At 44.1% G+C, this 12,683-nt stretch overlaps 2 protein-coding genes across 11 annotated transcripts in view; one reads left to right on the top strand and one right to left on the bottom strand.

The window, feature by feature from the left end:
- The window catches only part of LHCGR (luteinizing hormone/choriogonadotropin receptor), a 71,723-nt gene that overhangs the window by 22,843 nt on the left and 36,197 nt on the right, over nucleotides 1-12,683 (bottom strand). For 9 of the 10 annotated variants that reach the window (NM_214449.1, XM_085015925.1, XM_085015926.1 and 6 more), the window contains 3 exons: nucleotides 11,561-11,629; nucleotides 6,419-6,493; nucleotides 1,867-2,052 (listed from right to left, as the gene is read on the bottom strand). In NM_214449.1, the coding sequence (NP_999614.1) occupies nucleotides 1,867-2,052; nucleotides 6,419-6,493; nucleotides 11,561-11,629 (330 nt within the window). Of the gene's footprint in view, nucleotides 1-1,866; nucleotides 2,053-6,418; nucleotides 6,494-11,124; nucleotides 11,295-11,560; nucleotides 11,630-12,683 lie in introns of all 10 variants that reach the window. The other variant, XM_085015924.1, reaches the window with a different exon arrangement.
- GTF2A1L (general transcription factor IIA subunit 1 like) overlaps nucleotides 1-12,683 on the top strand; it is an 85,370-nt gene that overhangs the window by 64,514 nt on the left and 8,173 nt on the right. The window lies entirely within an intron of this gene.

Genomic DNA, 12,683 nt, shown 5'->3' with positions numbered 1-12,683 from the left:
TAGTAATTTCAAAAGGGATATGATCTCTTTGGTATAAAAGTGGAGGTGTCTAGAATCTGCTTTATCATACACCAGCCTCTGTCATGTCTGTTCTCCCAGTTGTTCTCTCATCAGCTGTGCTCACTCTCAGCCCAGAGTGATATTTTACAAAAGCAAATCTGAGTAACTTTGTTTTGAATTCTTCAGTAGTTCCCCATGCCCTAACCAGCGTGGCCTGATACTCAGAGCCATCACTGCCCACCTCTCTCTGGTCTCCTCTCCTTACTCATCCTCCTCCAGTGTAACCGTAAGTCTTCTTGATAGAGTTTTTCTGAATGACTTTCATCCCACTGCGTCTTGCCTTTGTGCCTCCATACAAGCTTTTTCATCTCTTGGATTGCATTTCCCCACAGTTATCTAGCTAACCCCTACCTGTTCTTCAAGGCTTAGCAGAAGTCACTTCCTCAGGAAGCCTTCCCAGAGTCTCACTGATATTTAGGAACCCTCTCTCTGTTCTCCCAGAGTACTCTGTTCTGTTTTTAGCTCTTTCATAACATTTGCTGTATTGGACCTAAATTTTGGCTCTCTTGTATGTTGTCCCCAGACAGCTGCCTGTGACTGGCAGTTGGGATGAGCTCTTACTCATCTTTGATTAGTCAGACTTTTGCATGGTGGTTGGAACTTGGTGAGTGCTCAGAAAATGTTCTTTGAAGCTCAGTTAATGGGGCATAGCTCTCTGAGCACAGGGAATGGTTTGTCTTCTTGGTTATCTGAAAAGCTTGTGGCAGAAGTGTATCTACCTAGGAAAGGCACGCAGTAGGTGTGTGGCAACAAATGTTTGTTGATTAATCATAAATAGGTTGATTCCAAACAAAGATAGTGGCATTCTAGTGTCACTTTCTTGGTGCCTCATCTAATTCATTGAAATGAGAATATCCTTTTAGGGCAGTTTTTCCAACTGTGAGTTGTGACTCATTAGTGGGTCATGAAAATAACAGAGTGAATCAAGACTAGCATTAAAAATAAACAAACATGAAATAAAATAAGGTAGACAAAATATTGGTATATCACATGTAGAAGAGTTAAGTAGTGCATTGTTTTATTTCAGTTATGTATGTGTTATGTTTACTTGGTAGTAATGTAGAAAAGGTATTTTTTAGCATGCATCTCAGTCAAAAAAGTCTGGAAAACAATTCTTTAAAGAAAAAATGAAATTCTCCCCACCCTGCCATTCCTTGTCAGATTGAAGTGAATTAATTGAATCAGTAAGATGCCCCCCACTGGACATAAACCAGCCAGGAGCTTGTGCCTTTTTTGTTCCCACACTAAGCTAATCCTCAGGAATCTAGGATTCTATTCTGTAATAGATGATAGTCTTCTGCGGGGAGAGAACTAGCTTGAAAAAAAAAAGGCAACAAAAACCTTCTGCAGTGTTTTATGTGTGTGTGTGTGTGTGTGTGTGTGTGTGTGTGTGTGTGTTTAAGGATTAAGACATCAGGTAAAATTTACCCTATTGAGCCTATAATCCCCCATTTCTTTAGAAATGATGCTTTCTGACAAGGATTAGAGCTAGGTGATCTTTGAGAGACCAGTTTTGTACTCCATTTTGCAACTGCAGTTATAACGTGATTTAAGGCTCTAATTCAATTAGCTCAGAATAAGCTGCAAAGATTTTTCTAGTTGCAGGGTGAATTGACTATTTGGAACCCGTTTTTGGGAGTAAACAGGATAATTCATTTTCTTGTCTCTCCGAAAGTGACTTCACGGCTATGGAGTTGGTTTCAAAGGCAGGGAGTGAAGGGGCAGGGAGCTGTCCACCAGTTGACTATTTTGAACTCTGAGTTTCTACCACAGCTTGGCAGGCTTTACCTTTTGTTTTTTACTTACTCTTTTGTTGGCAGGTTTCTAAAAGCACAGCAGTGGCTGGGGTAAGTCAATGTGGCATCTAGGAGATTGGTAAATTTTTCTCTTGATGGCAGTTTTTTCAGAGAATAGGATGATGTGGCAATTAGCGTCTGAATGGACTCCAGCCCATAACTAGGCAGGGCCTGTAGTTTAGTGGAAGAAATATCCCTGAAAAGTAAAAAGCAGAAAGGCTTATTTATTTAACATATTTGATTCACAGAATGAAACTTCCTTTCAACAATAGTATCATTCTAGGTCCTGAGGAATCTTTTGTTTTTCTTTCTCCCTAATTCTCCCTTTCAGTTACTCTCATTAAAATTTGAATTCAAAAAAGCTATGTTGTGTTGTTTTGTTTGTTTGTTTGTTTTTTAGGACCATACCCTTGGCACATGGAGCTTCCAGGCTAGGGGTCGAATCAGAGCTGTAGCTGCCAGCCTACACCACAGCCACAGCAACCAATGGCCTACACCTCAGCCACAGCAATGTGTGATCCACGCTGTGTCTGTGACCCACACCACAGCTCACAGCATTGCTGGATCCTTAACACACTCAGTGAGGCCAGGGATCAAACCCGTGTCCTCATGGATACTAGTGGATTCGTTATCGCTGAGCCACGACAGGACTCCTATGTTGTGTGTTTTTTCCTCATATGTACCCCATTATTCTTCTCAAAACTGAGTATAACTCCTTGTACCTGCCGTACATTCATTAGCATTCTTTCTCTCCTCTCTTCTGTTTCCTCTCTCCCTCTCTCTCCCTCCCTTTGCCTCTCTCCACTTAGCAGAAGTGAAATAACTCTTTGCTTTATGAGGCAGCAGGCACATGCAGTGACATCAGCTTTTGTGCTCTACCCCAGGAGGACATATTTAGGGCTTCAGAGGACTTGGTCTTTGATTGATCAAGCCCTGCAGGGTGGGTTTTCATGGAGCACAGGCTGGTCACGCTATTAAGGGCCATTGTGTGGCATTAGCCGTCACCTACGTTCTCTAAAGGCAAACTGGATTCATCAGTGCAAAACAAGAAAACACTTGGCCATGCCAGCAGAACTGTGTGGAAAGCTCAGGGTTTTCAAAAAAGGTCCTGAACTCCTCAGCTTTTCTAGACTTAAGGCACTGTCCAAGAAAACTCCAAAAAAGTTCAGTGTGAGGAGGAAGATGAGTCAGTGAGAATTTAAAAATTCTGCCCACCTTCCGAGTGGCTGCAGCTGATACACCATGAAACTTCTCCAGCAGCACAACTTCCCTCAGCAAACTGCCCTGATACTTAGTGTCCAGCACATGGGAGAGGATCAGTAGGTGATTGATGGATAGATGAACTTGACAACATGGAATGATGACTGGTGTAGGCACTTGGTGGAATAATCAAGGTGGCAGAATTTGTCTCAGGGGTTGTGGACTCTTCTTGCTTTGGGTTTCTTACTGATTTAGGTAAACAGTGTTCTCATTCTGCTTTGCAGAGTTATTATCTTAGATGTATCAGAGATTGAACACATGATTCTTTGCAGGTCTGCTGATTTTTTTCGTTCTTGTTTTTTTTTCTGGGGGGGGATATTTTAAATTAGGATTCTAGAAATAGCAAGGTCTTATTACAAAGGAGTGAATCTCTGATGATAGATGTTCAGTCTCCATGAGAGATTTGTGGGGGAAATGTATTTGGGGTGTGGCTAGAAGGAGCACTTAGACACTACTTAAACCCTAAGGGTATAATGAGAATAGCTACTTGGGAAGTAAGAGACATAAGTCTGGTCCCACTGTTCTGGAAAAGACAGTGTAGAGGCCTGCAGCGCTTACAGTCGTTTCTAAGCAGGCAGACCCAGCAGCTTCTCAAGCAAAGACTGTTATACACTGTGCCTTATGACCACACTAACTCATTCTTGTGCATGACCAAAGGGAACTCTCTTTAGCTGTTCACTGCCCAAGTAGGTGGCCAGTTGGCTGTAAGAACTCTGTCTACAGACTGTGCTAGACTGGAAAGTATGCAAACAACCTCTAAGGTTCTGAGTCTGGTGTACTTTGAACATGAGGCATATAGACAGGGACCCCTAGGGTAGGGTGGCAGAAGCTGATAGACAGCAGTGAAAGCAATGGGCAGGAGCCATCAGGTAGCAGAAGCCATGAGTAAGCAGAAATCATGAGGTTGAGTGGAGAATAGAGAAGGGTTAGGACTGATGATGGCAGAAATTAGGAAGTGGAGAAGGTCAGGCGTTTTAGTGGTGGGAGGCAGGACGTAGACAGAGTTGGGGGTTGATGGTGGCAGGAAATTGACAGGGTCAGAATGGAAAGTGACAGGGGTTGATAGTGGCATAGGTAGGAGGTAGAGTCAAGAGTCGGAGAATAGAGGAGTTAAGTAGATAGTCAGAAGGTGACAGTGGCGGAGCTAAGAAGTAGACAGAGTTTGGGCCTTAGAATGGTGGGATATGAGATGTAGAATCATGAATACTGGCAGGAGCTAGAATAACTGAATTCATTCCTTTTCCTGATCAAAATTCTAAAGCCTCCTCATCTCACTCAGAGGGCAAGCAAAGCCCTTACAATCGCCATAGGCTCTCCTGACCTGGCTCTCGCCATCTCTCAGTCCTTCTGTTCCAGGCCCCTCCTCTTTGCTGACCCTCCTACACTAGCCTCCCTTCCATTCTTCCAACATGCAAAGATGGTTCCTGCTCAGTTCCTCCACCTGGGGTCCTCTTCCTGCTGATACCCATATAACTTGCTCACTTCTTTCAGGTATTTGCATAAATAACACTTTTTCAGGGCGCTCCCCCTCCCTACAACTCCTTTTGCCCAGTCATCTAAATTTTTCTGGTCCACAACCAATACCATCTGGCATATTTTCTTTTTTTGATTTTTAGGGCTCTGCCTGCAGCATATGGAAGTTTCCAGGCTAGGGGTTGAATCAGAACTACAGCTGCCAGCCTACACCACAGCCACAGCAACTGGGGATTTGAGCCATGTCTGTGACCTACACCACAGCTCACGACAATGCCAGATCCCTGACCTGCTGAGCGAAGCCAGGGATCAAACCTGCCTCCTCATAGACACTAGTCGGGTTCATTTCTGCTGTGCCACAATGGGAACTCCAGTCTGGTATATTTTCTTTACCCATTTGATCCTTGTCTATCTTCCCTACTCTATGAAGGTGGAGACATTTGTTTTTTCTTATTTTTCTGCTATTTTCCCGATGCCTAATCCAGTGCCTGGCACATAGTATAGACTTAGAGTTATTGGATTAGTCAGCGAATGAATGACTAAACCAACAAGTGAACCAAGTTACACTGCTCACTATCTTTCTAGTACTTTTCTCATTTTAAAAGTACATGCCTCTGAGCTACAGCCCCCAACCACAGCCACAGCCACGCAGGATTAGAGCCTTATCTGCAACCTACACCACAGCTCGTGGCTGTGCTGGATCCTTGACCCCACTGAGCGAGGTCAGGGATTGAACCCACATCCTCGTGGTTCCTAGTCAGGTTCATAAAAAAAAATAAATAAATAAAATTACATGCCTGTTTATCCCTTTGCCTGTTTATTGCTGTTTCCCCTATGTGATGGTAGTCTCTTTATAGGCAGGGCCAGAGCTTGCCAAAGTCTCTCCAGCCTGGGGCCTGGGAAACAGGACATGTGCAATCCATGCTTGTTGACTGCATTAGGACTAGTGTACCAGGGTAGGGCATAATGGATCAGCACCTCTGTGGAGGTGATGAGCTTACTCGCCCTAGAGCTGCAGAGTGTCTGCAGCCCTGTTGCATTTCTTCCCAAGGCCTGCCTGCAGCTGCAGTTGTTTCCTGTAGGAGGTTTCCGGCTTCCCATGGCACTACCTGGAGACTACTGGTTTCAATTTCCTGTTCCTCTTAGTTCTCCTGTGTGTCCTTACACTCAACTCCTATTAACTGAGGGGACTTGGCCGGACTCTTTGTACCCTCAGCCTTAATTAATTCCCAGGGGGACACCCACCCTCCTCTACCAGCACATAAGGAAGTCTTCCCTATTCGATGGTGGTTGAACTGTGTCTCCTCCAAATTCATATGTTGAAGTCCCAACCCTCAGTACCGCAGAATGTGACCTTCTTTGGAAATAGGGTCTTTATAGAAGTAAACAACTTAAAATGAGATTGTTAGGATGGACCCTAATCTAATATGACTGGTATTCTTATAAAAAGAGGGAAATCTGGGGACAGATACACACACACACATACACATACACCCGCCCAGAATGCCCTGTGAAGACTGGACATGCTGTCACAACCAGAAGGAAGTACCAGGAGCAAGGAGAGAGGCCTCAACAGATCCTTCCTTCTGAGCCCTCAGAAGGAACCAGCCTTGCTGATACCCTTATTTCAGACTTTGAGCCTCTAGAACTGTGAGACGGTAAGTTTCTTTTGTTTTAAGCCCCCAGTTGGTGGTGCTTGGTTAGGGTAGCCCTTCCACAGGTAGAAACTGATTCCCCACAAACTGGGCTGGGGACCAAGTGGCCAGATACCCTAAGCAGGCCTGCTGGATGTGCTGGGTGGAGAGGGGAGGCAGCAGCAGTGTACTCACAAGATGCTGGGCCCTCTGGCCCCTCGGAAGGCGTCATTGTGCATCTTCTTCAGGTGTGCATTCTCCTTCAGCTCCCTGTGGGGATGGACATTGTCCTTAGTGGAGTTTGCAGGTCATGTGTAAATGGTCAGAGCTGTGCACATACACGTTTGGAGCAGCCTGTGTACATGGTGCTCAGGGGTTGAGGGGACAAAGGTGGCTGTAGATAAAATGCAGAAAATAATCCTTGTCCAGAGTTCCCGTCATGGCGCAGTGGTTAACAAATCCGACTAAGAACCGTGAGGTTACGGGTTTGATCCCTGGCCTTGCTCAGTGGATTAACGATCCGACGTTGCCGTGAGCTGTGGTGTAGGTTGCAGATGCGGCTCGGATCCTGCATTTCTGTGGCTCTGGCATAGGCCAGCGGCTACAGCTCCGATTAGACTCCTAGCCTGGGAACCTCCATATGCTGCAGGAGCAGCCCAAGAAATGGCAAAAAGACAAAAAACAAACAAACAAAAAAAACCTTGTCCTTGTTGAAACTGTGAAGTTGCTGGTGTGCTTGGCTTCACCTTTCCTCTGCATTGTCCCCTCACTCAGTGGAGCTCTTTGTCCTTTCTGTCCCACACATCTAATACTGGGCAGCTGGGCAGGGAAGAAAGTGCTGCTCCAGTGTTCAAGGCTGAAGTGTGAAGTGCAGCCCCCTCAGCATCAGGCCCTCAGCCATGATGACCTTGGAGGTCTCACTGTTTGCTAATAGTAGTATACTCAAGTTTGCAAATTCTTTAATTAAAAAGTGGGGTCCCTTTAAGGCTACCCCTTTTATGGTGTTAATTGGAGTCTTTTTTTCTTTGAGCTGTGCATTTCGCAGTGGGTGAGAAAGGAGAGGAGGGAGAGCCTGTATGAAAAATTGCCCCCAGGAGTTACCACTGTGGCTCAGCAGGTTAAGAACCTGACTAATATCCATGAGGATGTGGGTTTGATCTACCCCTTGCCTCGCTCAGTAGGTTAAGGATCCAACGATGCCACAAGCTGCAGCTTAGGTTGTAGATGTGGCTTAATTTGGTGTGGCTGTGGTGTAGGCTGGCCGCTGCAGCTCTGTTTCCACCCCTAGCCTGGGAACTTCCATATGCTAGGGGTACGGCCCTTAAAAAAAATTGAGAAATAAAATTGCCTTCAACCCCGGGTGCCCCATGGGTCTGTGCCATTTACCTGGTCATCACTAGATGTGTGTGTTGTAGAAACAGAAAGGTGAAGGCCACTGCTCTTAAGGCTGAGGAAGCCAAAAGCTGCTATGGCAGAAACTGCCTGAGGACTTCAGTTCCCTTTAGCTCAAGATAGCTCAGCCTGACCCTTCTAAGCAGCTTTCTATCTGGGCCCTGGCGCTGGTATTTCCTAGCACAGGCACTTCTCTGGGAAGACAGGGGAGCGGGGAGAAGAGTCCCTGGGCTCAGACTTGTTAGCTTACTTTTGATCACTTTCTTCCTGCAAGAGAAAGGGAGTGTCTCAAAGAGCATTCTGGAAAACCCTGGACAATGGGCACAGCGTACATCCATTGTTGGCATGATGGTTTGAGCAGCACTACAGTTACAGCGGCAAAACGGATACATCAACACCCACTCCCCTCTCCCTTGCGGGATCCTAGGAAATTACCTGGCTCATCTCGTATCTTTCCATCTTCTTCATTGTCTTTCTGCAAGTCTCCATATCACACCTGCTATTTAAAAACTGCAAAAGCCCCTTCATCTCTCTCCCTTGGTGGCTCTTTTCCATGTGCTTCTACTAAGTGTTTTCCATGGGAGTCTCAGCCCTTTGGTCACAAAGCACGCATCCCTCACATCGTTCCATCCCTTGGGTGTATTTCCACATTCAAAGAGATGAGTTGTCAGAGTCAATTGCTATTTAAAATCTAAATCAAAAGAAAATTTCTCTCCCAAACCTTCATGGCTCTTCTTCCTGATTTGGATTGTTTTAATTATGTTCAGTTATTGTCATAAATCATTGAAATCAGGCTCTCTGAGCAAATAATCCTTGTGGTCAATTGTTCAAATTTCATGACAGTACCAACTCCCAGTACTGCAGCATTTCACATGTTTTATTAAAAGTCATATCTTGCTGTATAATGATAACTATATTATGTAACTTGGTCAAAAATAAATTCATCTACCACATTTTCCTGGAGGTCACTTTTGGGAACTCTCGCAGGTGGCATGGCCTTTTTAGGTGTGAGAAGCCCAGGCAGGATGGCCTTTCGAAGGATGGTGTGAGAATTCCCAAAACTCCAGCCAAAGCTTCCCTAATTGGGGTCCTCCAGGAATGGCAGGGACAGACTCTCAGATTCCTGGAAGCATCTGAGGTAACCAGAGGCTGCTCCTCCTCACCCTCTCTGATTTGACACCTAGCCCGGAAACTTCCATATGCCACAGGTGCGGCCCTAAAAAAAAAGAGAGAGAGAGTAGGGTTGCCAGGTTTAACAAATAAAAATTACAGGATGCCAAATATTTCAGGGAAGATACGTGTACTAAAAATCATCACTGTTTGATATTAAGATATAACCAAGAAAAAAAAATAAATGCTTGTTAAATGACTAAATGAATGAAATGGACTTATGCTTTTGACAAATTGATTTGTCTTCTTGGCTTCCTCTTTCTTATATTAATGAGATATGGGGAATACAGAATCTTGACTCATGGGACTTGTCTAAATTCACATCCATTTTGGTATCTCTAACGCAGCTGAGACATGGCTGACCAAGGACCTTACTCTTTACGTCCTGTTCCTCTGACCGCTCAAAGGTGTACTCTACTCCTCTCACCTCTGCTTTTGCTCTGGCTTCTTTTCCTCATCTCTTGTTTTCCCCCAATTTTATATTCAGTCCTCCTTGTCCAGGTGACCTCAGCCACAAAGGACTTCAGCTATATCTTCTCCACAGGTAGTTCTGACTTCTGTGGCTCTAGCCCCTTCCAACCCTCCATCCTCCCTGCTCACCCATGAGCCAACTGTCTTTCACCACCACCCCCTGCCATCCCTCCTGTCCCAGAACTCTCAGCTCTAGAGCTGAGAGTCCGAATTCTTTTCTCTAGCATCTAAGGCCCTTCTTGCTTTGTCCCTAACCTACATCTAGGACTTTCTAAAAGGTCCTATTTGCTGGTCTATGAACATATCCCATGTGTCCTTCCTCCTCTGGGCTGTTCTTGTCCTCTGCACACTCCTTCCATGTTTGCCTGTCCAAGTTAGGCCCACCTCAAGGTCTACCTCTTTCACGAGGCTTTCTCTCATTTCCTTCTCTTCTGCCTTTGAAATCCCAGAGGACTTTACCTCTCTCAGGCCAGGCATCATGCTTTGCCTTTTGTTTTAGTAACTACTTAGTGTGCCATTTATGTACCATTTGGGGATGTTTCTTCCTAGACTGTAAGCTCCTCCATGGCAAACACCAGGGCCTATTTGTCTTCATTTCCTCTCAAAATGTAGCGGGTTCCTTCAAACACAGCTGATGCTTGGCAAACACTTGTTGAGTGAATAGCAGAAGGAGTACTGTGCCAGGAGAGGATAAGCCTCTGATTTTAATTTGGCAGGAACAAATTCAGTTGGCTGGTGTGACCCTACATTTAATTCCAGTCAATGAGAAAAATGAGGGAAAATCCACTCCATGAGAGGAGGGACAACTTTTTAAAAAAATCCTACCATTTCTTGAGCACTTAGTACATGCCAGATCTGTGCTAAAAGCATAAAACTATCATCTTATTTAATTACTATTCACTTATAATCGATTAACAATGTAAGGTAATAATAAATGAGTACCTGTTCTATGCCAGGCAATGTGCTAAGTACTGCGAATACAAAACAGATCTTTTCATCCTCAGAACAAGCCTATGAGCAGCTCCATTTTATGTATGAAAACACTGTGGCTTAGATAGATTCAAGGTCAAGGTGATAAATAGTGGGATTGGAGTTTGAGTCCCAGTTAGTGACTATTAGATCTATTCTCTTAGCCACCAAGCTATATGAGATGGTATCAATATATTAGGGTTTTTGGTTAAAGTTTCTTTTTTTTTTTTTTGGCCAGTGGCATGCGAAGTTCCCAAGTCAGAAATTAAACCTGAGCCACAACAGTCACCTGAGTCACAGCACTGACAATGCTGAGTCCTTAACTGCTAGGCCAGCTGGGAACTCCTTTGGTTAATATTTATAGTTAAAATAATATTGTATAGATTTTTCCTTTCAACTTCAGACTGGCAGCATCAGCATCTCCTGGGAGCTTGTTAAAATTTCCAATTCATGGGCTATACCCTAGATCCACTGAATTAAAATGTCTGAGGGTGGCCTCTTTGTTTTTACAATCTCCATGTTATTCTTATGTGTATAAACCATGGTTTATACGTATGACTTATTTATTATAACAGCCTTTTCATTTGTTTGTTTTCCCTAACTTTGCTCTTAGTTGGGCGTTTCACATGCTCTTTGTTTTTATTATACACAGCCCTAGGGTGATTGTCACCTTTCCCCCATAGCTGTTATGTGGTTCAAGCAGTCCCAGCCCTGGGGGCGTTGTGAATAAGCCACTCTTTTAGAAAAGGAGCCAGAGGAAGAGAGAGAGATTGAGAACACTGCAAGGGAACAGTAGGGATGCTTCCTTAGAGCTGAAGGCTATTAATATTGGGGGCTGGGTTAGGGTGTGGTGGAAATGCAGAGCTCCCTCATGTTGTGGGAATTGAGCTCCTACTCACCCCCAAGCAGTAGCGAGATGGGCTTCTATGTGGGCCAGTTGTGGTGGATTAGGCTGGTAAATGGCGTTATCCGATTTCTCTGCAGTGGGGCCAGGAGGGAGAATTTCTTCGCTGAAATTGCGCTGCCTGGAATAGACCATCCACCACAGCCACAGGACTAGAGAGGGAGGCTGTAGGATGGAGGAGTCTAAATAGGGCGTTGAATATTTCAGCAAACTGTCAACTTCAATGTATCAGGCTGCATCTGTCTTTGATACCAGGGTGCCCTGGGGTTTCCAGCCAGCCAGTTGCCTAGTAACATGCATGAAACACTGAGGACCAGCCACTTGAAAGTTTATTTTTGTCCTGAGTTAGTTGCTGAAGATTGAATGTGATCTGGTAGCTGGAATAATATTTCATTTTTATTCATGAGCTGGGGAAATGAGCACATACTTACAGGGAAATCAGCGTTGTCCCATTGAAGGCATGACTTTGTATTTCTTCAAATCCATTTCCATATAGTTTGCTGAAGAGGGAGGAGAGAGGTTTTAGGAACAAAAGAAACACAGTTTGGAATCACATTCTGCCTTCTGTGACATTTATTACAGAGATAATTACTGGCATTTACAATATCTAGCTGTTTCTCTAACATTTTAGATTCTCAAGGCCCGGTGAGATAAGATTGTTTCCTGCTCTAATTTGCCTCCTCCAACCACCAGCACCACCACTAATTTAAGTGTTTATTAAATACTAGGTACTGATCAGACATCCTATGTATTTTTAATGATTTAATCCTCTTCATCGTTTCCATTATATTTCTAAGAAACCCAAGCCTTTGTGTTGTTGCGTAGCTTGCTTAAGGGCAAAGAGAACAGTGGCTCAACTGGAATTTGAGGCTAGAGGTGTCTAACACTCAAGTCTTCTCTCTGGTTCTATAGGCCTCTGTGGAGAGAGGGGCTTTCTGCGTTGTTGATAGCTGAGGGCAGAGGAAATACGGAGTTAGCATTTCTTTTTTCTTGGATGGGTAGTTTTTGCTGATGCCATATTTTACCCTGCAACCTAGAAGATTTCAATGTCTTTAAATAGTTCTTTAAGACCCATTAGTGGATAGTAAAGTCAATTGAGTTGGGTGCAATCAGCATTTTAAAAAATGAAATAGGACAGAATAGAACAAAATGACACTATCAGAGTATGTTGATGTAATCAGGGTAGTATTGTTTAGGAAGTTTTGTTCCACGATTTTTGTATGTTATATACATGTAAGCATACATAGACATAAATATGTACATATAATATACATAAATACATATTTATGCATGCGTCTGCACATGTATATGTCTGCCCAGAATAAGCCATAAGAGACTCTACTTAGAGCACAGATGCTGGGAACTGTTAGATCCGGAGAAGAACTTGGAGTGGAGGAAGTGACACCTTTCACTTTACAAAGGAGGAAATAGAAAAAGAAATGTGAAGAAAGAGACTTATCTAAAGTCTGTAATAGGCAGACATGAGGCCAAAACACACTCTCACTGGGGCTACTTCTAGCACATCTGTTTTGCTGGTTGTTTTTGCTTTTCTTC

The sequence above is a fragment of the Sus scrofa genome, chromosome 3, assembly GCF_054392235.1.
Source record: "Sus scrofa isolate SSC_HxYL_T2T_F1_AM1 chromosome 3, Sscrofa_HxYL_maternal_Yorkshire_Landrace_v2.0, whole genome shotgun sequence".
Lineage (NCBI taxonomy): Eukaryota > Metazoa > Chordata > Mammalia > Artiodactyla > Suidae > Sus > Sus scrofa.
This window is presented reverse-complemented; position numbering and strand designations above follow the sequence as displayed.